The 27,182-nt window shown below is 44.4% G+C and overlaps 1 protein-coding gene across 10 annotated transcripts in view; it reads left to right on the forward strand.

The window, feature by feature from the left end:
* RAPGEF1 (Rap guanine nucleotide exchange factor 1) overlaps positions 1 to 27,182 on the forward strand; it is a 714,396-nt gene that overhangs the window by 605,380 nt on the left and 81,834 nt on the right. For all 10 annotated transcript variants that reach the window (XM_086924774.1, XM_086924779.1, XM_086924781.1 and 7 more), the window contains 4 exons: positions 6,374 to 6,468; positions 16,581 to 16,659; positions 26,361 to 26,462; positions 26,771 to 26,868. In XM_086924774.1, the coding sequence (XP_086780900.1) occupies positions 6,374 to 6,468; positions 16,581 to 16,659; positions 26,361 to 26,462; positions 26,771 to 26,868 (374 nt within the window). The remainder of the gene's footprint in view (positions 1 to 6,373; positions 6,469 to 16,580; positions 16,660 to 26,360; positions 26,463 to 26,770; positions 26,869 to 27,182) is intronic.

A 27,182-nucleotide genomic window follows, 5' to 3' on the forward strand; every position in this document is an offset into this window, starting at 1 on the left:
TGTGAAGCCGGTTTGATTCGGAGGAATTACTGAGTGGTCATCAGCCCATGCCCTGAGTGAGTTAAGCAGCAATCCGGCAAAATACTTTGCTTCATTGTCAATAAGGGCTATGAGGCAGTAATTCCTGGGGGATTTGTTATCCCTGCCTTTGAAAATTGGCGCAAGAATTGACCCCTGCCAAGAGGGCGGAATGATGTTGTTTTGTAGGATGGCGTTAAAGAGGGTGGTTAACTTCGAGGCACAAAAAGTTGCGTCCTCCTTAAACAAAGCCTGAGGGATTCTTCCTGGGCCTGGCGCCCCATCCTTGCGTCCCTTTTTGATTCGTTTTTCAATTTGGACCTTCTGGGTCGTTCTTAGTTCTTTGCCATTTTGGTTTATGTGATACTCTGTTGATCTTTCTATTTTTTGGCCTATATTGAAAGATAACTCCATTGTAAACGATTTGGTTTGATGATCGATAGGCCAAGCTGCTGCTTTTTGAGCTGTAGTGTCTTCAGCGGTGGAATTCTGATGAAAAGTTATTTCTTTTTGGTCGTTAAAATGATTATTCAGGAAGTCAACCCACTCAGACTCCAAAATGCTTGACGACGCAACTTTTGGGGCACGCCTAGATAGACTGTTGATAGTACACCAGAACCTTGCAGAATTATTTGATTTAATGTCTTGCTGTAATCTGACCCAGAAGGAGTTCCAGTGAGTTCTGCATTGTTCTCTTTTTGCCTTCTTCAGATAGCTGCGGGCCTCTCGCCATTTTGTTATTATTAGCGGATCCTTTGGGTTTGTTTTTAAAGTCTACCATATCCGATTCATGGTTCTTGTTGCAGATTGTATGTCGGAATTCCTACAGGGCATCTGCTTTTGCCCATTCAGGTTAGCGTGCCTTATCGGTTTGGCGTGTCTATTAATCAATTCGATTGCGAATGTTGACCAGTTTGCAATATGGTCGATAGAGGAGCTGCTAGTGCTCTCAATGATTTGTTTGGCCTCTATTGCTATTTGTTGAAAATTGCTGAAGGAGCACTTGATTCGTTTAAGGTTGATCGTGTACCTGTCAGATGGCAGTGTCCTTTCCTCTTCATGTTGGGTTAGACCGGTGATGAGCAATATTTCTTGGGGCCGATGATCGCTTTCTGTTCTGCTACCAAGACTAAACCCTGTTGACCTGCTCTTTTACAGCCACAGGCACAGTATTCTCGGTGTAGAGGAATGGCTTTTTGCAGGTTCACCTCCAAATTTTGCCTCCACGTTTGATGGCCTAGGTGCTGTCGTTTCTCTTTGTAGTGCACTGGGCCTGCTGTCCAGGCCCCAGTGCATGTGCTCTGACTGCTCAAAGTACGTGTACAATTGGCTAACACCTGGTATTCTTGGTATTTAACTACTGTTAAGTCCCTAGTATGTGGTACAAGAGGTACCCCTGGCTAGTAAGTGAATGACATTAGTAAACTGAAACACTTAATTGTGCCACCTCTACAGTGACCAAGATTAAAAATAAGGGCATGTCCCTTTGATGTTTAACATCCCCTTGCAGTAAAAACATGAAATAGATGTTTTCACTGTAATAATGCTGGTGGTTCCATTGCCCAACATGGAGTTTCAGTAGCCACCGCACTAAGTGCTAACTTCCGTTTGGAGTGTCTAACGTGACAGGGACTAATCTTGTTAAGGAGATAGGGGGCAGGATCCATAAACAGGACCTCCTATAACATGGATTTGTTAAGAAATTACATGGCAGTACTACTGTGCCGCGGCAAAGGAGAAAAGTTCCCTGAGGACTGACTGCTGGACCCAACAGGACACTGTCTTCCTGTACCTAAGTGGCACACTGTGACTGGCTCTTGACAAGTCGTGTATATATGTAAGGAGGAAGGGGTATCCCCGACTAGAGTTCCTAATTCGGGATGGGTATAATATTTGGAAAAAAAGTAATTAGGAACTAGTATTTAGACAGAGGACAAAGACGGACTAGTGACAGCAAAAACTATGAGTGGACAAAATGCATGGTACAAAATTGTGGCTTTTATTTTATTCAATCTTCATTATGGTAAAAAACATTGTTACTTAATTACAAATAATTATTATGTGCATGCCTCCATTATACATGTGACTTTTTATCTACATATATATACACATATTATTGTATCCTATACATATTTCAAGATAATTGATTTTAACTTGAGATCTGTGCGGAAGCTTGTTTTAGCACATTTGTACATAAAAACATGGCTAAGTATGTCATCTACGCGCGTTTCGGCTGAGGGCCTTCATCAGGGAGCCATGTGGGTATCCAAGTGGACCTGGACGTAAAGATGGTGTTGATTCTCACAGGGAGGGAAAAGAAGGAGTAATCTGAGATGGAGGGTTGTCTGTCTTGGAGACGTGGGCGCTTTAAAGTATTTTACTAGTCTGTTTCTGATTTTCTATTTCCAGGTGTCCTGTTATTTAGGAGTGAGCTTCGAGTATTAAGCTGTAGGGTTACTCCTATATGGTTAGGAGGCTACGTACTGCTGGTATCCAGGAGATGATGTGCAGATAACCTGCTAATTAAATTCAATAGTTCTCTAGGCTGGGGTCTTTGGACGGTTCTAGTCGCGCTGACCGTCTTTAGTTTACGTCCACTGTATATACAATGGGGGTCTGTAGGCTTCTGGGCGTTAGCCGACGGGTGCCATCTCTGGCTTTACCTATACAGACGCCGGTAGGACCCCCCCATTGGAAGGCGATCGAGAGACAACCATCAGCCATTTAAAGTGTCTCCGTACCGCTATTAACATGACGGCACCCGTCGGCTAACGCCCAGAAGCCTACAGACCCCCATTGTATATACAGTGGACGTAAACTAAAGACTGTCAGCGCGACTAGAACCGTCCAAAGACCCCAGCCTAGAGAACTATTGAATTTAATTAGCAGGTTATCTGCACATCATCTCCTGGATACCAGCAGTACGTAGCCTCCTAACCATATAGGAGTAACCCTACAGCTTAATACTCGAAGCTCACTCCTAAATAACAGGACACCTGGAAATAGAAAATCAGAAACAGACTAGTAAAATACTTTAAAGCGCCCACGTCTCCAAGACAGACAACCCTCCATCTCAGATTACTCCTTCTTTTCCCTCCCTGTGAGAATCAACACCATCTTTACGTCCAGGTCCACTTGGATACCCACATGGCTCCCTGATGAAGGCCCTCAGCCGAAACGCGCGAAGATGACATACTTAGCCATGTTTTTATGTACAAATGTGCTAAAACAAGCTTCCGCACAGATCTCAAGTTAAAATCAATTATCTTGAAATATGTATAGGATACAATAATATGTGTATATATATGTAGATAAAAAGTCACATGTATAATGGAGGCATGCACATAATAATTATTTGTAATTAAGTAACAATGTTTTTTACCATAATGAAGATTGAATAAAATAAAAGCCACAATTTTGTACCATGCATTTTGTTCACTCATAGTTTTTCTTGACGAGTCGTGGCCCGTCCATGCAAAGAGAAGTAGCCATTCTAGTCCGCTGGCTCAAAACTGTAGAACCGCTTACAGCAATTTATTGTATTTCCTAAAAGCAACCTACAGTGATTTACTTACCTTTCAAAATTCATAGCTCCGTTTTTAGTCAATAGATTTTCGTCATTCTGGTGTCAATTGTAAGATAAATATGTGACATACATTTCATAAGTTGGTGCCTGATTTTTATTGTATTGTGTTTCTTACCTAATGATTGTTCTGGGACTACCAAATGCTTTAAACGTCTTCCTTAAATAAAGCCTGACTGCTCTGTGCCACAACTGCCCAGGCATGAGCTAAGGGATTTATGAAAGAAACCTAATTAGACATGATACGGATTGTGACATTATCACATGGTGAGGTCCCTGAGGTCTCACAACCACACCACATAGTAATCCATTTTTCTACACGCAGCCTTTTCTGTGCAAAGCACAGGTTATTGGTATATGTGTTCTGACTGATGCAGCTTCCTGCAGATTCTTCACCTTATGAATTCTCTCCAGGTATCAGACTGCCGTAGGAACCCTTTCCTCAGAAATGGCCCTCCAACTGTGTGTCTGCACCTGAACGCACCTTATCAATGCAGATGTAGAGCATTCTCTTTGTCTCACTTACAGAATTGCTTAGCATTTTTGACGAAGGTCAAATATCTCCTTGAAAACTTTAGGGTTTTAGGCTTTGTCGCAGATACCCAAAGATGATGTCCCTTTCAGATCCACATGACAAATGCATTTGGTGTCTCAGGTTGTAACACCATGATATGGCGTGCGTTTCTTGTGCCTCCCTGCATCCGCTGGCCACCAGGTCGTGGAAGGCCAAAGTATTTACGGCTAAGGCCCACAGAGAGGCGCCTCAGCAGCAGTAAAGCGTGATTTCCCAAACCACCTTCACACAATAAAGAAGCACCATGGGAAGGGAAAGCCCTCCTCTTTCTCAAGGTAACTCTCCCGCTGCAGCGACCATTCGAGTTCTCGTCACCGTTCACTGGGGCCAACCTTTTTGTCATTGTTTCAGATCCCAACAGTGACTCAGAAGATCTTGGAATATCTAGCTCCATTAGTTGACGATGTGCAGGTCCAGGCTTTCTGTGCTGCATCTGTTTAGAATGGCTATTGCAGCCCATGGACCCCCCCCCCCCCAAAAGGGTCAGACATTCCTGCAATCTTGGCAGTACCATCCCAAAACAGCGCCACGTCTCTATGGACTCTACGCCCTGCGCCCAAAAAGACGTTTCATCCTGTCAAGGCACCATCCCCATTCGCTTGGGGCCTCCCTTGGTGCCAACATCACATGTGGAGCCTTTTACCACACTGTTTCAAAAGGTTTCGAGAACAGAAGGTGTGTTTGGTGAAGGGGAAAAGTTAAGGTGAACTTTAGTGCAGTTCTCCTGGCAGAGCACCCCATCAGGGCTTAGCAGTGATCCTGCTTGGAGGCGATATGTGGTTCTGAGGCTGTTGCAATGCTTGATGATCATTGTGGTCTTAAAGGGGATGATGATAGCCTCCTTCCCAATTATAATACTGATGTTGATTTATATCTGGGCTTACAAAATGCGGGTGGCCTGGATACTTTGCCAGAGAAAGCATGCCTTGCCCTCTGACCCCGTTTCAGAGGAGTTTTTTTTTAGGTTCTGCGATGGGTTTGTGAGTGTTCAGAAATGTTTTGGCGCACAACAGGTAGTGGATCGGTCAAAAGAAAAGTTAGCTTATGGTTGTTGCAAATGGATCAGAGAAAACCCTAAACTCTGTGAAGCAGGGATGGCTGAAATCCTTCCCTGTAGTGAATTGTAAGCAAAATCCGATGCACACAACAAATTAGTGTGATATGAATGATCACCAATAAATGATAAGGATGGGGTAACACAGATGTGTTCTTTTTGTGTCGTTTTTTTTTTAATGGAATGCATATATTGAGAACATGAAACCAGCCGACACGTGTTTCGTCAAGCAGGGATTTAACCCGTGACTCTTCAGAGCTGTAAAGAGGTCATGAGGAGCGGGGTCGGTGGAACGGTGATACTTCCAACATGGTCCTGATCGGGTGTTCACGAAAAGTGAGCGTTTAGTTGGGGTGCGTAAGAAGTTTCAGTAGGAGAGCGTTGGATACTTATGCTTGCGGCGGATGATGCTGTTTTATAGTAGCCGCAGTATTCACAACTGGGGTTCGAGGTTGGTCCGGGTGTTTGTAGAAGGCGGGTCTCGCAGGGTATGGTGAAGAGGAGGTTTCCTCCTTTAAGACGGCAGTATCAAAAAGTCAACCAATTTGTGGACAGAGCCCAGAGGCCTGCCTGATTGGCCCCTGCTCTTTGTCCTGTCACCTGAAAGTCTGATGGTCCAAAAGCCCTCTTTGGAGCTGAACCCAAATGCCTTCCCACATGGTGCCATGTGACGCAGCTGAAGAGCTGTCAATGGGGAAACATTTCCAGGTCCGTCTGAAGCCTAGAGAGAATTCACAGAGGAATAATGTGCAGGAAAGTTATAAGTCCACCAGAAATATTGTTACTGAAGGGTAAATAAAATTTTAATCTCCATGTACATTGTAAGCCCTGGGAGCTCACGATCTCGGCATGCCCAGGGCACAGCGTGTCCTACTGTTTGTAATCTGTACCTGCCTGGATCTCAGTTCATCTACAATAGGCATTTTGCTTCTGACCCACTTCTGTTTGGTAATATCCTTGTTTAGATTGCTTTCTGGGTACATTCCAACATTTCTGCCATGAAACTCCATATTTTCTTTTCACTTTTTGTGCATTGATCTACTAAGGTGCTTTGGAATATCGAAGGAAACAGTCTTCATCGGTCCTCAGGCTGCAGGGAAAATAAGCCATTCCCCTTAACCTGAACTCTATGTTTTCCCCTCAGATTCCAGAAGTTCTACTGTGGGCTAAAGAGCAGAACGAAGAGAAGAGCCCGAACCTGACGCAGTTCACGGAGCACTTTAACAACATGTCCTACTGGTAAGAAAGTGGCTGTGGCACGACTGGCAGCAATGGGGCGCGTTGGTGAAGTGATCCCGGGAGAATGCCAGGGTGCACTAGAAAGGGGCACTCTAGGCTGGTGCAGGACCCTTGACAGAGGGGTGGGCACATTGAGACATAATGGTGTCAACATGAAAGTAGGGGTAGATGAAATGGTTAGTGAGAGTGTGTGAAGTTTTGAGAATGGAGAAGCTTCGTATCTAAGATTATAGTCAAGGAATGGGACCAGTTTCCAGTACAAAGTGGTGCAGTGATCTTAACGTCTGCCCTCTGTGGATATTGTGAAGGATGGTGAATGATCCGGAGGCCCCTTCCAGTAACTGTTGTGGTTAGTTTTATTTATGGTAACTGCTACCAGTACTTGTGGCGGTAGATAGGCGTGGTATTACTTTAGGTGATTGTTTTACTTCTTGCTGATATGGCTGTATTTTCTTGCTCTTACCGCTCAGGGTTGAGGTACATTTAGTAAAGCGTGTGGGTGCTGTTTCTCGCTATAACTACTGGGAGCCCTGTTTTCCCTCTGATAATGGACTGCGAAGTGGTTACTTAAATATTCGCTCTGGGCCTTGCTGTCCTTACGAGTGTTCAGCACCCAGCATAAGGATGCTTGTGGTAAACTCTCAAAGTGATTAACATGCCAACCACATGCATTTACTTTTGGCAAAATAGGGCGAGGAAGATAGAACTTGTGAGGGTGCATTGGTTAGGGTATTGGAGTTATGTCTTCTAGAGTTGGTTTTGCTACTGGACACATTGGACATTTCTAGAGGAAAACAGCAGCATTCTGAGCAATGGTTCTGTTACTGGACTTGAATTCTGTCCCGGTTCCCAAAACGATGCAGCGTGAACTCACCATCTACTCTGAAGCTGAACTGTATCGTTAAAGAAGCCAAGACTGCTGACACCGAAACAGATGTTTTCAGGCACAGAGAGGGATGATTTCCAGAACATCTCTCTTGACCTTCTCAAAAAGGTGTCTGTAGTCATTTGGTCTCTGAAGACCATAGCCTATGCCAGTATGCAACCTGGGCATAGAGAACACTACTAAAGGCTTAGGATGGCTCACGTTAGGTTGATATAACTTTAATGTGCCCTGGGGATCAAAAGAAGATGGACTTCCAGTTGAAACTGGAAGATATTCACAAACCTAACCTGCTTAGGGTGTGAAGGTACCTCGGTTTGTGTGATGACTGTAGTGTATTGTATTGAGGGAGTCTTACCCGAGTACAAGGCAAGGAGAAGAATCGTCACCGAAGTTGGGATGCCCTGTTTCGGTCAGACTGCCCGTGGGTCTGTCCTTTGTTAAAAGAAAGTAAAACAAACCTACCAAAGTGTAGTCAGAGTTGTAAGGTAAAGTCACTTTTGCGGGTGGGTGTGAGGAAACGAGTGTCTTGCAGCCTGCTCCTTAAGAGTGTGGGCGAGTGCCATATTTAATTATGGTGGAGCAGAAGTGCATTACCCAAAAATGTCTTGTAAGTCCTTGTGCTATGTTTATGAAGAAGAATAGGAGCAATCCTATTGGAAAGTAGAGTTTTAGTGTGCAATGCTGAAAGGTTGAAAATCTTGGGTATTGAAGAGATGTCACCAAGGGAAAATGGAGAGGACCGAGAACCTCTTGAGTATAGGAAATAAAGAGGAATGGAGAGAAAAGAGGCCCAAGTTAAAGTTCCACTTGGATATTGGAGTTTGCACCAGTGTTAATTTGCTACCTGTGTCAGTGATGAAGGGCTGTCCGGGTATCCGTATCTTTTAAGCAAAAAGTGATGTGATAAAGCAGCCGAAGTAAAAGGGAGGTGGGAATAAGGGTTGCTTTTTAAGATCAAGTATGTTCCATAGATCATGTTCTTATGTTAAGTCGAAATTATTACATAATATACATATTACAATATTACAGACCAGACAGCAAGACGCTCCTTTCTTCCACCCCAGACCACATAAACGAGTTTGCACTTTGTGAAGTTTTCTCTTTTCTTTTTACAAAAGGTACAGAACCAAGAGTGGTCTGCTCCTTTCGGGGCATTCGGACTTTGTGGAGGACCACCCGAGACAGTTCTTTCAATAGTTTAGATTTAGATAAGACTGCAGATTTACAATGCATGACATGGCAATCACACAGACTGGGGTCACCTCATTGAATATGTTTGGTTTGCCCTCCCCCAGATCTGTTTTCATGACTATACAGGGGTAATTTTATTCGTAATGTGGAATGCTTATTGGCGTTAGTCTCAGTATATACTTAGCCTTTTTGCTTATTTCACAACACTCTTTCTCACAAATAAACCTAGCTGTGTTTTTCAGGGTTGCTGTGGTGCACTTTCACAAACGCAATATGTAACCGCTTTTGATGCTTACACTTCGTAATAACTATTTACAGCCTTGAAAAAGCCCAAAAATGCACTGATGTGAGACGCGAAACACGTTTTGGGTGAATATATGAGTATTTTACCAATTACCCAACCTGGATCTCAAAACATGACTTATAAAATGGGAACCATACCATGACATTAACTAAACATTGTACTTATGATTGTTTCAGTTTATGAAACTGGATACAAACCATCCAAGTGTAACTATCCATCTGCACAGCATCCTTTTCTTCTGTATGTGAAGCATAAAGAGAAAACGGTCCTATCCTCATTACACGGCATACTTATAAGCAATAGACGCTTTAACAGTCTCGTGTACATTTGGTCCTTTACATAATGTATTCTAATTTCCTTTTAGGGAATAGGTTAGCTCTGCGTGATCTTAACCCACGGCTTCAGAGGGCAACATTGAGTCAAGGCGTATACACTACACCCGCTCCGAAAGAATCTCTATCTCGAATTGTGATATACCCTTGTTGTACCTGCTTCTTACAGTTATTACATAGGGAAGTGAGTCAATGACAATTAATATTGTATTTTAGTTATGATGGGTTCTCACATTTTATTAACTTGTGCCTGTTAACCCAGAAGCAGTTTTTTGCTTTGCTTTAGTAGCATTTTGATGGGTTTTTTGGGATGTAAAGTTGATATATATATATATATCCAAGCTCACTGCTCCAAGTTACGGAGGCACTCTCGCAGCGGGTGCAAGTCAAGGCGCGTCAGAGCTTCGCGCTGGAAACATACAAGCTCACTCCCTCCCGGTCCCGGGTGGAAAATAACGACAGCACTCGTGGGGATTTCGTTATTGGCAGCTTTACTCGCACAACAGACGCGTTTTTTTTTTTTTTTTTTTTGTTTTTTTTTTTTTTTTTTTTTTTTTTTTTTTCGTTATTGGCAGCTTTACTCGCACAACAGACGCGTTTCGGAAGCAACGCTCCCTTCCTCAATGTTTACATCGAAATGCGCGTACTGGCGCCATTTTTATTTCAACATTACAAACAACACATGTTGGTTGGTATAGAGAGAGGACTGACGCAGAAGCGCCATTTTGCTAGTACATAAAATCACTGTATTAGCATAAATGAAAATAAAACACATTAGTTTAGTGAGTATCAAACAAAATATACAAACTACTCATATTTCTTAACGTGTAGTTTAGCAACACAATTGTGCCGTGGATCGGCAAATAACCCTCTCCTAAATGCAATGGGTAATGGACAGTGATCTCGCCGTGGATCGGCTTATGGCAACTCGAAGGTTGCCTTTTAGATTTCCAAAAACCCAATGTCTTGATTCAGTCCCCAACAGTCTTGAATGTTGATTAACAAAAAGTTTACCCAAGGTTAAAAATTAAACCATAATCCAGAAGTTACCAAGAGTGTACAATTGTCATATGTATGGTGCCATGATAGTGAAAAAGCTCTTAATTCATCCTAGAGCACCCCAATACACAGAAAGAAAAAATATGTGGAAACTAGAATCCTCAAGCTGTAATATCATCAGGATAGTCCCCACTACGGATACTGCAATATTGGCTATCTAACTCCCTAAATGCACAGTAAGTTCCTCCCCACTGTTGAGTCCCAAAGGGGCCTTAGTCTGGCAGTCTATAATATACCGGGATTCCAACCTACGAAGTTTCTGTAGTTTATCCCCGCCCCTGATGTTTTCAGAAATTGCGTCTAAGCAAAAGTATTGCAACAGATTCCGGTCGCTCTTGTGTTTAATTGAGAAATGTCTTGCGACCGGGTATGTAAAGTCTCTGTTGACTATGGCTCGCATATGTTCTAGAATACGCAATTTCACGGGGTTGATCGTGCTGCCTATGTATCTAAGCCCACAAGGGCAGAGGAGGCAATAAACTGCAAATGGGGAAGAACAGGTAAGAAATTGATTGATCTTCCTCTTATTTTTACAGCCCACCAGTTCGTAAGAAAAAACCCTTTTACTATTGGCACAGGCCTTACAACGGCCACAAGGGAAAAACCCTTTTGCATCCCTCAGTTTCCCTGTACGTGTGGGGATTGGTGACAGGTGACTATGTACCAAGGTATCCCTCAGCGAACGTGCTCTTCTAAAGGTGATGAGGGGATTTTTGGGGATATCATTCCCAATAATGTTGTCTTTCTGCAATATGTGCCAATGTCTTCTCAGGATGTTTCTCAAGTCTTGACAGTCTTGGGAATATGGTGTTATCATCCTGAATTTATTTATATCATTTGAGGGGTTGTTATTCTTTTTGAACAGAGTCTGTCTGGGTAGTGTCCTTACTCTGTCTAATGTTTTGCATAACATCTGCCTGTTATACCCCCTGGCTTCGAATCTGTTAATGCTATCTCGGGCTACACGTTCAAAGTCGTCATTTGCAGAGCAATTCCTTTTTAACCGCAGGAGCTCTCCATAAGGTATGCTCCTGATAAGTTTCTGAGGGTGATTGCTTGACGCGTGTAGCGTGCTATTCCCTGCCGTGGGCTTCCTATAGAGGGAGGTCTGAATCTTATTGTCCACCACTTCAATTTTCAGATCAAGATACACAGCCTCACTCACACTAGCATGGCCAGTAAAGGTGAGGTTACAATTGTTATCATTTAACACTTTGACATATTGCCAGGCAGTCTCAACAGAACCCTTCCATACTATACACAAATCGTCAATATAACGATACCATGCGACGATACAGTCTGACCACTGTCGTCTGTCGGGGCCCCAGGCCTCCTGCTCCTCCCACCAGCCCACGAATAAATTCGCGTAGCTGGGGGCGAAGCAGGAACCCATGGCGGTACCAGACAGCTGTCTAAACAAATCATCCTGAAATAAAAAGATGTTGTTAAATAAACAGAATGCAATTAGCTCCATCAGCATAACGTTATGTTGGGCATATTTCAGTGGTCTTTTCTCTAGGAAATACTTTATCGCCTGCATTCCATGTGCATGTTCGATGCTCGTGTAGAGACTTGTAATGTCAAGGGTCAATAGAGTATAGCCTGGTTGCCACTCGATTGCTTCGATCTTTTGGATGAAGTCCGCTGTGTCTCGGATATAGGACTTTAGACTCAAAACCATCTCAAACAGGAAATAGTCCAGAAATTTGGATAGATTCTCAGTTAGGCTGCCCATTGATGAAATAATTGGGCGCCCTGGTGGTTTGTCCATCCTTTTATGTACTTTGGGTAAGTAATAAAAGGTGGGGGTGATGGGGTGTATGGTTTTCAAGAAGAGATACTCTTCAATGTCAAGCATCTGTTTATCATGCCATTTTTTCAATAGTCCATGCAGTTCTACGATACTGGATTGGTATCTTTGCTTGGTAGTCAATTCATAGCAAGACTTGTCCTGCAACTGACGCATTGCTTCTTGGACGTACTCCGCTCGTGAGAGTATGACAACATTGCCCCCTTTATCTGAGGGTTTACAGATTATTGATGTGTCATCCGCCAAGGTCTTTATGGCTAATCGTTGTGTAGTAGTTAAATTTGGTTGACGTCCACAGGGTTTATGATGTAATCGCATGCGTCTAAGATCCCTAATGACCAGTTCTGAAAAAGTGTCAATCATGTCGGTCTGTGTGGGTGGAACAAACCTGGATTTTAATTTGAGTCCACTAATAGGAGCCTCCTGTTCGATATCCACCGCCTGTAATCTCTGGGTCAGGCTGTCTGATGGTACGGGTATCGGATCTGCTGCGCTCTCCAGACGCAATTCTTCCAACAGTTCCAAAGTGGTCAACTCATTCACTTTCAGTAGGTCAGTGTCTTTGTATCGGGATCGAATTATCTTGGCTTCATCCGATGTTGGTTTGGTTTTAAAGAATTTGTGCAGGCGAAGTCTTCTAATGAATTGAAAAAAGTCGATCCTGGTCTGTGTGTATTCAAGGTTACTGTCCGGGCAAAAAGATAGTCCCAATTTAAGGACTGATTCCTCTGCTGGTGAAAGTTCCCTTTCAGAAAGGTTGATAATAGTGAGGTTATCCTTTGTAGTTGCAGAGTCTACCATCTGGATCCCCTTTTGGGTCGCGTCCTGCGCGCACGGGGCGCCGCGTCCGTGGCTCTTCCTCTTCCTCTGCCACCTGCGACCGCCTCGTCTGGCCTCCAGGTGGCAGAGGAAGAGGAAGAGCCACGGACGCGGCGCCCCGTGCGCGCAGGACGCGACCCAAAAGGGGATCCAGATGGTAGACTCTGCAACTACAAAGGATAACCTCACTATTATCAACCTTTCTGAAAGGGAACTTTCACCAGCAGAGGAATCAGTCCTTAAATTGGGACTATCTTTTTGCCCGGACAGTAACCTTGAATACACACAGACCAGGATCGACTTTTTTCAATTCATTAGAAGACTTCGCCTGCACAAATTCTTTAAAACCAAACCAACATCGGATGAAGCCAAGATAATTCGATCCCGATACAAAGACACTGACCTACTGAAAGTGAATGAGTTGACCACTTTGGAACTGTTGGAAGAATTGCGTCTGGAGAGCGCAGCAGATCCGATACCCGTACCATCAGACAGCCTGACCCAGAGATTACAGGCGGTGGATATCGAACAGGAGGCTCCTATTAGTGGACTCAAATTAAAATCCAGGTTTGTTCCACCCACACAGACCGACATGATTGACACTTTTTCAGAACTGGTCATTAGGGATCTTAGACGCATGCGATTACATCATAAACCCTGTGGACGTCAACCAAATTTAACTACTACACAACGATTAGCCATAAAGACCTTGGCGGATGACACATCAATAATCTGTAAACCCTCAGATAAAGGGGGCAATGTTGTCATACTCTCACGAGCGGAGTACGTCCAAGAAGCAATGCGTCAGTTGCAGGACAAGTCTTGCTATGAATTGACTACCAAGCAAAGATACCAATCCAGTATCGTAGAACTGCATGGACTATTGAAAAAATGGCATGATAAACAGATGCTTGACATTGAAGAGTATCTCTTCTTGAAAACCATACACCCCATCACCCCCACCTTTTATTACTTACCCAAAGTACATAAAAGGATGGACAAACCACCAGGGCGCCCAATTATTTCATCAATGGGCAGCCTAACTGAGAATCTATCCAAATTTCTGGACTATTTCCTGTTTGAGATGGTTTTGAGTCTAAAGTCCTATATCCGAGACACAGCGGACTTCATCCAAAAGATCGAAGCAATCGAGTGGCAACCAGGCTATACTCTATTGACCCTTGACATTACAAGTCTCTACACGAGCATCGAACATGCACATGGAATGCAGGCGATAAAGTATTTCCTAGAGAAAAGACCACTGAAATATGCCCAACATAACGTTATGCTGATGGAGCTAATTGCATTCTGTTTATTTAACAACATCTTTTTATTTCAGGATGATTTGTTTAGACAGCTGTCTGGTACCGCCATGGGTTCCTGCTTCGCCCCCAGCTACGCGAATTTATTCGTGGGCTGGTGGGAGGAGCAGGAGGCCTGGGGCCCCGACAGACGACAGTGGTCAGACTGTATCGTCGCATGGTATCGTTATATTGACGATTTGTGTATAGTATGGAAGGGTTCTGTTGAGACTGCCTGGCAATATGTCAAAGTGTTAAATGATAACAATTGTAACCTCACCTTTACTGGCCATGCTAGTGTGAGTGAGGCTGTGTATCTTGATCTGAAAATTGAAGTGGTGGACAATAAGATTCAGACCTCCCTCTATAGGAAGCCCACGGCAGGGAATAGCACGCTACACGCGTCAAGCAATCACCCTCAGAAACTTATCAGGAGCATACCTTATGGAGAGCTCCTGCGGTTAAAAAGGAATTGCTCTGCAAATGACGACTTTGAACGTGTAGCCCGAGATAGCATTAACAGATTCGAAGCCAGGGGGTATAACAGGCAGATGTTATGCAAAACATTAGACAGAGTAAGGACACTACCCAGACAGACTCTGTTCAAAAAGAATAACAACCCCTCAAATGATATAAATAAATTCAGGATGATAACACCATATTCCCAAGACTGTCAAGACTTGAGAAACATCCTGAGAAGACATTGGCACATATTGCAGAAAGACAACATTATTGGGAATGATATCCCCAAAAATCCCCTCATCACCTTTAGAAGAGCACGTTCGCTGAGGGATACCTTGGTACATAGTCACCTGTCACCAATCCCCACACGTACAGGGAAACTGAGGGATGCAAAAGGGTTTTTCCCTTGTGGCCGTTGTAAGGCCTGTGCCAATAGTAAAAGGGTTTTTTCTTACGAACTGGTGGGCTGTAAAAATAAGAGGAAGATCAATCAATTTCTTACCTGTTCTTCCCCATTTGCAGTTTATTGCCTCCTCTGCCCTTGTGGGCTTAGATACATAGGCAGCACGATCAACCCCGTGAAATTGCGTATTCTAGAACATATGCGAGCCATAGTCAACAGAGACTTTACATACCCGGTCGCAAGACATTTCTCAATTAAACACAAGAGCGACCGGAATCTGTTGCAATACTTTTGCTTAGACGCAATTTCTGAAAACATCAGGGGCGGGGATAAACTACAGAAACTTCGTAGGTTGGAATCCCGGTATATTATAGACTGCCAGACTAAGGCCCCTTTGGGACTCAACAGTGGGGAGGAACTTACTGTGCATTTAGGGAGTTAGATAGCCAATATTGCAGTATCCGTAGTGGGGACTATCCTGATGATATTACAGCTTGAGGATTCTAGTTTCCACATATTTTTTCTTTCTGTGTATTGGGGTGCTCTAGGATGAATTAAGAGCTTTTTCACTATCATGGCACCATACATATGACAATTGTACACTCTTGGTAACTTCTGGATTATGGTTTAATTTTTAACCTTGGGTAAACTTTTTGTTAATCAACATTCAAGACTGTTGGGGACTGAATCAAGACATTGGGTTTTTGGAAATCTAAAAGGCAACCTTCGAGTTGCCATAAGCCGATCCACGGCGAGATCACTGTCCATTACCCATTGCATTTAGGAGAGGGTTATTTGCCGATCCACGGCACAATTGTGTTGCTAAACTACACGTTAAGAAATATGAGTAGTTTGTATATTTTGTTTGATACTCACTAAACTAATGTGTTTTATTTTCATTTATGCTAATACAGTGATTTTATGTACTAGCAAAATGGCGCTTCTGCGTCAGTCCTCTCTCTATACCAACCAACATGTGTTGTTTGTAATGTTGAAATAAAAATGGCGCCAGTACGCGCATTTCGATGTAAACATTGAGGAAGGGAGCGTTGCTTCCGAAACGCGTCTGTTGTGCGAGTAAAGCTGCCAATAACGAAAAAAAAAAAAAAAAAAAAAAAAACGCGTCTGTTGTGCGAGTAAAGCTGCCAATAACGAAATCCCCACGAGTGCTGTCGTTATTTTCCACCCGGGACCGGGAGGGAGTGAGCTTGTATATATATATATATATATATACCAAACGAACTCCCAATTCCACCGCACAAACTGCTCCAAATCAGGGCATGGACCATACGGCAGGTTCCAATTTAAAGTGCTTTATTTCTCCCTCCTCAGACAAACATGACGCGTTTCGTCCGGTAACACCGGACTTGAATACATGACATGTCGTGACCACCAAAGTGCATAAATACTGTTATCCATTCACTTTAACTCCTATACATATATTGCTGTTTATTTAGATTAGGATACTTGGATTTATGGCTATACTATTAAAATCTCAACTAAACTTCTGTTTCTATTTTTCTTTGCTTTAATTGTACACCACAGGGTCAGGTCTATAATTATGCTGCAGGAAAAGGCCCAGGACCGGGAAAGGCTACTGCTGAAGTTCATTAAAGTTATGAAGGTAAGACTGTCGTGAGCGTAGGCTTTCAGGGCAGTGGTTCAAAAAGTGCACACTTCCTCGTTGCAGGGTGAATCAACGTCTTGTGTATTTAAATGCCCAGGTTCTAATGGTGGATAACTTGTATATTTGTGATTCATCGTTTAGCTGATAAAGGCACAGTGGCTCAAGGAGATAGATTCACCCACCAGCACACAGTTTTTTCTAGTTGGAAAGCCCGGATTATGTCTTGAGTTGAGTTGACCGCTCTCTTCATAGCAGTCAGTAGCATTATGCTGTTTGAGAGTCCGCTCAGGTGGCTTGGAACATTCCTTGGTGATAATAGTATAAGGGGGAAAAAGAAGATTGCAAAACTGCATTTTTTTTCTCTCACATTGTGGGTAGCCCTGAACAGTAAAAGTTAAATCACCCCAAGCTTGACAACCAGTAGTTTGTCCAGCTGCATGCATTATTATAACAGCACACCAAACATTCTCCTGCAGCTGCATTTTTTTTTAAATTCTTTTTATTAACTTTGCTCATGATCTTATTCAATGTACAGCAGTGTTTATTTGGCATGAAGTAGAACAACATTTCATCATACAGTAAAAATAGGCATAGATTGAACTGGTTACACTTATACACCATGCCCAGCCCCACACCTTATGGCTCGGTATTTCCTCCAAGGCCCCCATACCTCCTTCCATTTCTTAGTACAGCCCCTGTACTTGTATATGGTTTCCTCTGCTCTCTGACACCAATCTAGGTCCCGCAGCCATTGGTCCCATTGTGGGGGCACCTGCGCCCCCCCCTCCCAATGGCTATGTTACGTTTCGCCACTCTGCTGCCATTGCCAACCATATCTAGTTATGTGTGGACCAGTGCATGGCTCCTTTGATCATGAGTAATAGCCACCTGGGCTCCACCGGGACCGGTGATCCCACTACTGCTGCCATCGTGTTAGCTACTTTGGTCCAGAAGGGCACTGTCTCTGGGCATTCCCATTGGATGTGGTAAAATGTGCCTTCCCTCTGGCATCCCCTCGCAAATATGGGGGATAGGCTCTTTCCCCAGGCGAACAGGTGAGTTCGAGGATAATACACTTGGTGCAAGATTTTTAATTGTAGAAGGCGGAACCTAGTTCGAATTGCGATTTTGCTTGGGCTCTGCAGGGCGTCCTGCCAATCCTCGTCTTCCAGGACCCCGACGTCCCCCCTCCCAGCTCTCCCGCAGGGACACCAGTGGGTCAGGCATGTTATTTATCAGTTTTTCAATAGATCGTGGAGGTGGGTTTCTGCAAAATGGGACTCAGGAGGAGCCTGTCTTCTATAGGGGAATACTCCGGGATCGATGTGTCAGTACTTATGTGTGAGCGCAGGGCATGGGTAAGGCGTAGGTAGTGATAATGTTGAGAGTCGTGGAGTTGGTACTCTTTTTTTAAGATAGTCAAAGGATCTAGGGGCGTCCCCTTTCCATACGTCGCCCAAGTACTTAATACCAATTAGTTTCCATCCCTTGAAGCCGGTCAATCTCATCACCTCTGTTAGATGATCTCCAAGCCAGAGTGGGGTTCTACCCGTCATGGACCGCGCCCACCCTCGGAATTTATTGGCTGCCCTCCAGCACTGAATCACGACCCCTGTGTGCGAAGGTAGATCCTTGCGCGGTCTTCGTGCGTATAGAAGTGGTTCGCAGTTACCCCCCGGCATGACGTACCTGTCTATTCTATAAGCCAGTTCCAAACCTGCCGCATACACCCATTTGTTGACCACCTGCAGTTGGGACGCCGAGTAGTATGGTTGAATGTCTGGGAGGGCCAGCCCCTCATCATACACTCTGCAGCTGAATTATTGACCATTCATTGTCAAAACATCTGGCAGCATTAAATAGTCGCCAGCATCAGACCAGCTGGCTTAAACTTTGCCTTGGGTACTGTCAGGAAACTTCGCCTACCGTCATGAAAAGCGAAGTTCAGCTATTTGATGGGCAAAGGTTTAAACTTTCCCTAGCTCTAGACCCAACACCTCAAATAACAGAGATGGTCAGCCAATATCAGACTCTAACTTACATGCAACATTGACCATGACTTTCCCTTTGTTACCTCACTGTGATGGATACCCGTTTTGGTGCAGAACTAGAGAAAGGTACTGTAGGACTAGTGTTTATTTGAGACAATGCTGCTGAACAGTATCCCACTTCTAAAATGAGGAGGAAGGGTTCACTTTGCCTAGTGGATTTGGAAGATTCATTTTTCAGCTTTCCAATAATCTGAAGGGATGAAAATACAATTTCTTTGATTTCAGACACTTCAAGGTGCTTCCATGTGGCCTCTGGTCACCTCATAGGTTTTATGAAAATGCACGGATTGAGTTCCAACCCACATGAGAAAGAAAAGACACTTTGTGGCATGACTGGATCCTCTGGAGTGCAGCAGTTTAGCTGATGAAAAGTGCATGGCGGTGCTGAAGCTGTCCACCCCTCATGTGTAGGAGGCATGGTGAAGCCCACACTCTTCAGTGCCCACCATCTTGCAGATGGCAGGCACTCTCCAATCAGGATAAAGAATTGTGCCCACTCCCCCACGTGGGGTGAGCATACCAAGGGTATAGTCATCCTAAGGTCAGTAGTCCACTGGCTACTACCTCGAGATCCCTAAAACGGCCCCTAAATATAGTATTTAAGGGGCAACCTTCAACCTAAAAGAAGAAGGATGGAAGACGCCGCACAGCAAAGGAGACTGCAGAGAAGAACTGTCTTGGCTGCAGCCCTACCGGCCCTTCTGCAGTTTCCAGAGATCCTGCGGCAAAAGTTGCTTTGTCCTGCAGCCAGCAACCTCCAGAACCCCTGGGAGGACTGACTGCCTTTAACAAAGACCAGATCTCCTGTGAACAGCAGTTATGTTCAAAAGAATCTCCAAAGAAAGACTCTGAGGCCGCTGAAGACAAAGAAACCCTACGCCTGGAACCACCACTGCACCCGTCGCCTACGGCCCGAGTCCGAATGGCTCAACGGTCCCAGTGAGGTCCCCCAGAGTCGAAGTCCACCGTGGGTTGACCCCTCCAGGACTCCCCGACGTTGCCTACACTATCTGCACGGAGACACAACCCCCCACCCCCCAAACAGCGAGTGGCTTGGTAAGGTGAAATCTGACCTCAAAAGGCACCCCTGCATCCAGCCACCCTGTACCCTGGAGAAGAGGACCGGAGGCGCTCCTATGTCCCCAAGCACTCCAACTTACCGGCCCAGCTGTTGGTCCTCCCAGAAGACTTCCTTGACCTGTGCTACTCTGGGTGCACCTTGTGTGCTTACTCGGACCCCCTTTGCCCTGAGCTTAACAGTAGAAGCTTTTCCCCATTAACCCTGTGGCTTGCCCAAGAGCAGCCACCAACCGACGGCCCTATAGGCTAACATTGGGCCTCAGCACTCTACACCTGGCCGCCCTAGTGCAGCTGAGGGTGCTTTTTGAGTGCATCCTTGACCCTGGAGGAACCCTTGCTCTAATCCTAGAAACTCACCCCTCAAGACGGTGTACTTACCTGCAAACCGATTGCATTGCCTGTTTTCTGCTGAAAAAACGTCTAAGTATTGAGGGTGTGTGTATGGAAACATTAAAACTGTGTTTTGACAAATAAAACATTTACTTACCTTTTATCTAGGAAATTTCCCAGTGTGATATCTAGGCATATCATACCGAGTAGAAAAAGTAATCGAAAAATGTACTCTTAAAAAAATCTAAAGAAATCCAAAAGTAATCACAACTGTATGTGCATATTTTACAAACCTGTAATCAAAGTAATTCTCAACCAGCTTGCTTGTTGGTCAATCTGTCTGGCAAAGTCCAATTCTAGTTACCTGTACCAAGACCTGCTTGGTTCTAAAAATGAAACACAACAAAGAAATATTGTTTATACAATCAATTGGTCTGAGTTCATTCTCTGAGTGTGTGACATTTGCTGCCTGAGTGGGTTCAATAAATGCTTAACACTACCCTCTGATAAAGCCTTAGGGCTCGCCAACACTACTACAAATAGAGAGTAAGGTATTATCTACTTTGACCTCTGTAAGCTTTGGGGATCCACTGGTCTCTGTGCATTCTATACCTTACTTTGGTATAGTATATACAGGGCCAGCTTCCTACAGCAGTACATCACTTTTCCTTTCTATGTTATATATAGTTTCCAGAGTATGTGATTCTATGAACAATGAAGTTCTGGAGACGAGAATGAGCCTTAGTTGAAGTTCTTTAGTACAGGAATCTCCTAGATTTTATTAGTCTACAGTCACCAATGAGGCAGTCCAACATTTTTAGGTTACACTCTCTGCTATGAGAATCTGCCTGACTCCTCGGACTGGAACAAAGGACTTGTTGGCTTAAACATAGCATTGCAAATAATGAAGGGGGCATGAACTGCTGGCATATATACTTCAATCTTGTTAACCTGTGCAGGGATTGTTTTAAAAAACATGTGAATTCATGATAGATCAAGTGCTAGAGCAATTCTGTTAAAATTAGTATCATTTGTTTGTAGCAAGAGTTGCTGTAGATAAATGTGCCTTGCATACTCCTGCCATCTAGTTTTGAGCTCAGATGTTGGAAGTTGGATTTTCTTTGAAGAAGTCTTCAGTCTTCAATATCATGTAACTTCTCATGTAGCACACAATACATCAGGAAAAGACTTGACCTCCAATTGTGTTTTCCTGCCACTGGACTCAGATTGTCCAGTTTCTCTGCTCCTTTTGGCATCAGTTGACCAGGATCCTGAACCAGCAGCATTGGAACCATCTACCGCATTGAAGACTGGGATGCTTTGGATCGGACATAGTTTTCTGTCCAGGAGTAAGGTAGTGGTAAGAGTGACTGGAGGGGGAGTGTAGTGTGGAGACAACATCATTTTGACCAAAATAGCATAACAAAAATCCATGGTATAATCACCATCAGGTCTGTAACTTCTGCCTGTCCTCAGAGCATTAGAAATCTGCCTAAAGGGCGTTTAAAAAACAAAGAACTTGTTTATTGCTGAGAGCACTGCTGGGCTCATCATAAAATGCAGCGTTGAGGCCCATCAGACATAGAGAACCTTTTGAGTTCCAGTTAGGCGAGAGGAAGCCCATCTGGTATACTGCAGGCACAGGGAGAGGGAAACCCCAAATCCTATTCTTAAATTGATCTGGTAGCGAGGAGGAGGAACTCCTATTGCAGCAGCCCACAGACCCTAGAACAAAAACGATGCCCAGAGCAACTATTACACTACCCTTACTCGAGAATCAACCCACCCGAGGACCTACCTTGAAAGAAGTCTGCACTGAGGCTGAGCACTACTCTTGAGAGAGTCTGGCATCAATTCCCAAGACTAGGCAGAAGTGGCACCAACCTTTATGTTCCTCTCCCAGCCCTGCACTCCCGCATGGTGGCTCAGCCTCAAGTCCCTGCCAATACACCCACAGAGTGGAAAACCGCTCCTAAGCTGCCTCTAAGCCCAACCCGAGGCCGAATGCCTCAACAGCAAGATCAAAGTCGAGTGAACTGCCAGAGGTGCCTGATATTAGGCAGTGTAAAATATTCATACACCATTCTACAGAGAAGATCCTCACTCAGCCAGTCACACGGGAAGAAAGTCCTACACCACAGCCACCTCCATGGGTAAAGAGGAAGCTCACCTTTGATGAGAAAATGTCAGATAAAATACAGCGATATCGAAGCCACTAGTCCTAGGATCAAGGACACTAGTCTTCCACAACAATTCTCTCCTCTAATTCCCCAACCTCCGTTACAGCCACAGCCACCACCACTTCCTCCATCTCGGCACTTATCAGACTTTGAGCAAGTGAGTCCTGATGATATACAGGATCAATATCTAGAGCCCGGACCAGCCGAGTATGGAGAGGATCCTTGGGAGTGTTACTATATCGACCCACAGGACCGCGCTGACCTTAAATCCTATCTTTTTAAGCCTTCCTCCTTGGATAACACCACGGTGGAACCCACTGTTATCCAAAAGGCGCCAGACTACCACAAAGTGAAACTTCATGTTGTCAAGGAGGAAGACAACTTTCTGGTGGATACTCTCTCCAAAACCAAGCGGTCTGTTCAGTACCTACGGATGATTAAAACCATGAGCAAGTGCAGTACGGAAAATTTCAAGGACTCAGTCACAGTACGGCTTGTCACCCGCGTGTCAAACAGAAATATGTGCCTGCTCTGGGTGCCCCATGTACATCAAGGGACATGTCCCACTAGACTTCTTGGTTGTTAGCAAACTTCTACAAAAACGGGGCACCAGCAACATTGATCTTCAGTAAGGCCAGGCATCCAAAGCCTATGGAAGAGATGGTTATATTGGAAACAACAGAGGAAAGTGTAGAGGTAGCTCCAACACGGGTACCTCTAACTCCAGTTACCTGCTAACATTACCCCCGCCATACTATGCCTGTTGTGGGTGTGAGGAGGAATAAGGTTATTTCTTTTGCAATGGAAGGAATAACCTCCTACAAGTGGATCCTTTCATTGGTATGGCAAGGGTACTGTCTAGTGTTCCACATCACCAAAATTACCGCCTTGCCATGTGAGTCAAGAACACTGGAGCCAATTGCAGAAGGAAGTAGCAGTGCTCCTTGCCAAGTGTGCCATGGAGCCAGTGCACCCCCATTTGCAGGGCCAAGCAGCATGCTACCTGTACTTTCTTATTAACAAACAAGATGATGCTCTGCGACCTATCTAAGACCTCAAGTCTTTGAACCTGTACACCGCGTTGAAGCACTTCAAAGTAACCGCCTTGCAGGACTTCATTCTACTGCTCTGCATAGGAGGCTATATAGTGATCCTCGACTTCAAGGACGCATACTAACGGTTTGTGATCAGTGGACAACACTACCAGCTTAAAGTTCTCCCATTCTGAGTCCCTACAGACAACTGGCTAAAAAGGTTCAGCAGCCAACAGCAATGTCTAGCACATACTCAGCACATTGTGTCTCTGTTGGGCACACTAAGGTTCACTGTCAACACAGGAATGTTGCATCGCCAAGCCGACCCTCTTTTAGGGGCTTTGTCTTTTTTACAGACATTTTTCCATCGCAGTCAGGATGGGAATGAAATTGTTAGGTAGGATGGCTTCATGCATAGCGATTGTGTCTCAGGCAAGGCTGCACAAATGCGTCACTTACAGAAGTGTTTAGGGTATGATGTTTTGTGAAGAAAAGCATCAACGGGAAGATCTAGTGTTGGTGGAGGCCCGTGATCAGCAGAACCTAAATAGCTTGAACAATAGGTAGTTGTTACTGAGCAGGCCATTTCTCGGCCCTCAGCTGCAGGAGACCTTTACCAAGGGTGCCTCTCTCATGGGCTGGGAAAGGACATGTCTCCGCGTATGACAATGCTGGGTTGCCTTATCAACTACTTCGAATTGACAGCAATTCAGTTAGCTCACACAGCTTTTTACACCCTAATTCAGGGGAAAGCAGTCCTTATACAGACCATCAAGTAATATACACAGTGGCACCCATAGAAATCAGCTGGCAGCGCTGGCTCATACAATTTGGCAGTGGGCCGTTCGTAGTCACATTCAGTTGTTAGCGGAATAGCTGCCTGGAGTGGACAATGATTTTGCGGACAATAAGCAGAATGCATCAACGGGGAGAGGAATCCCACAGTACCTTGCATGGGCTTCCAAAAATGAGACGCACCCACAGTTGATTTATTATACACCATCAAATGCAAATGGCCAAACTTTCACTTCCAAGTTCCCACATCCACAGTCCTTGAGTAATGCATTATGCATGAATTGGTCCAGAATCTTTGCCTACCCTTTTCCTCCACTGCACCTAATCTCATACTTATGAGGGAAATAAGGCAGATGTCCAGGAGTCTCTTTCTAGTTGCCCCCACTTGGGTGAGACAGAAGAGGTATTCGATGCGTCTAGAGATGTCACTCAATCCACCCGAAAAACTGCCACTTACACCATTCGGTATGACACAGCGTCAGGGCAGCTAGGGCATTCAAACCTCAAGTAAATGAACCCAGCCATTTGGCACCTGCGGTCTTAGTATTTGATTTACTTAAACTTCCAGGTGATTGTATGCAGATCCTGCGTTAGGCACATAAACCATCATACGTGCCCGTTACGCAGCCAGGTGGAAAAGATCTGTCCAGTACTGCAGACTCTGGGTCTCCAACCTTTTCTGTAGTAAGAGCTGCGTCTGCTCAAGGAAAGTCTTCCTGAGCTACTAGCACATTTTCTAACTGTAAAATAATGACTACAGTACTCTATAAGCACCCTAAGCAGGATTATCAGTAGTTACAACCCAAGTATTCCAGGTGCGGTTACCAGCAGAAATGCTGGGAAATCTTTCATCAATCTTAAATGCTGCCACCTGACTTATGAAGTTACAATCAAATCTTGACACTCCCTACTGCACAAAGGACATAAGTACAGCAGTAGGTCTCCCCAGCTCAACTTGAATTATCATTCTGAAAATGCTGCTCATGCACCCAACTGATACATTTTCACAGTGACTCCTGCAGTCCCACACTTTGGTGGGTCAGCGCTGATTACTGCTCTGGCTACTACTGCCATGCTCCTTTTCCACTGTTCACACACATGTTGTAACTGATAAAGCAGGGACTGCAACATGGTCAATCTCCTTGTGGCTTAGTTATATTGAGATTAGATACAGACTGTCAAGTGGAAGGCCCTGTAGGCTAATACAGTGCGTGTTTGAGTGTTAGTATGAGTTACTGCCCTAGGTTTGGCTTGCTGGCTGTCACTCCAAGGGTCTTGAGAGGAGCAGTGCTGCCTTCTTTAATAGGCACATACCCTCTGAATTTGACACTGGGCTTGACTTCTCCTCTGAGAACTACTTTGAAGGTACTGGCAAGCTACCAGTAGCTCCCGAGCTAATCGTTGGAGACCTCAAGATCCACTTAAAGCATCAGTTCAAGAACTCATCGTCTACTTACTACATCTTCAAAAAGCAGGGCTAACGTACACTTCTAATTCTCTTCAGTTTGCTGCAATAGCCGCTTGCATGTGTTCTTGTCATGGAAGGTGTTATTACTTGTGGCCATTATCTCAGTAAAAAGAGTTAGTGAGTCACAGGCATTAATCATCAAGGAACCATTTATCCAGGTTCAAAGCTAGTGGTGTTACGACTAAACCAGTGGAGGCAATGCTCCATCTCTATGCAATGGAAAATGACACAACGTTTATTATGTTTGTATGTAGTCATTTTGTAGATATACATGTGCTTCATTCCCCACCCGACTCTCAAAGCGAGTGATGCAAATTATTTTAACATTTTCTGTTGGTACTCATAATGCACCGTACATATATTCTGTCTACCCTCCACCAACTCTACTTACATTACTCAACACTGTGGGGGAACAAGTCTAAGGCGGAGTCTTTGTCCTGGTGCATTGTGGGCTAAGGGAGGAGTCCCAATATATCTTTAGACCTAAAAACCACCTTGAAGAAAAAGAACTTACAACTAAGCCTATGACCCTATGGAAGACATACACAAAGCACTACAGGCTCCAAACAGAGGATTACAGGGGAAGTAACATTTTCCATTTCCTGCAGTGTTTTCTATACAATATTCCTAACAAAGAGAGAGGATTTTTTGGATGTCTGTAACTTCAGAACACGGCACATGGTGCGGTATGCCACACATGGTAGATCTTGCCTCCAATAGTCAACATTTTTGCTGACCTGCCTCTCCTTTCTCCTCACAGCACTTACGGAAGCTAAATAATTTTAATTCCTATCTGGCGATTCTCTCGGCACTGGACTCTGCACCCATCCGAAGGCTAGAGTGGCAGAAGCAGACCTCAGAGGTGAGGCATGGCTTAGAGGTTGCGTGAGTGATTTGTGAAAATTCTTCTTTTTACGTAAATTTCAGATGGTGTTACCCATTTCAGAGGGATCTGGGGTCAGTGACTGGGTTGGAGGTGGTATGTATCTTACCTGCCTGCAAGTGTTAAGCCGGCCTTCTTGTTAATGTCCTCCCCTTTCATTGAGTCACAGCATTTGTGCTCTTCCTCCTTATTAATGCAGATATCTGGAATTGCTTAGTACGTGCCCTTGTGGAACAGATATCTAGTGGAACGCATTAGACTTAAACTGTGTTTGTGTTGTTACTCAGGGCCTGGCGGAATACTGCACCTTGATTGACAGCTCCTCTTCCTTCCGGGCCTATCGAGCAGCACTATCCGAGGTGGAGCCCCCGTGCATACCCTACCTGTGAGTACACGAGTCGCTTCAAACACACTTTACATTCTCCAACCTGAGGTTTCCGTACCTGTTATAAAGAATGGCATACAACTTATTTACATTTACAGAACATGTCATAATTCTTACCTGGAATGTTGATATGTTTCTCTACCATGCCTAGTTAATATTAGCCAAGTTGGGGACGTCCGTAAAACCCACAAATTCACTTAAGGAGAAGTGAGCTACTTCAATGAGCCAAACTCAGAAACTGGGTCATCATTGAACAACTAAAAAGGGGAGGCAAAAGTGTATCCATCAATGTACCTGGAACATAATTTTAGTGG

Source organism: Lissotriton vulgaris, chromosome 5 (genome assembly GCF_964263255.1).
Source record: "Lissotriton vulgaris chromosome 5, aLisVul1.2, whole genome shotgun sequence".
Lineage (NCBI taxonomy): Eukaryota > Metazoa > Chordata > Amphibia > Caudata > Salamandridae > Lissotriton > Lissotriton vulgaris.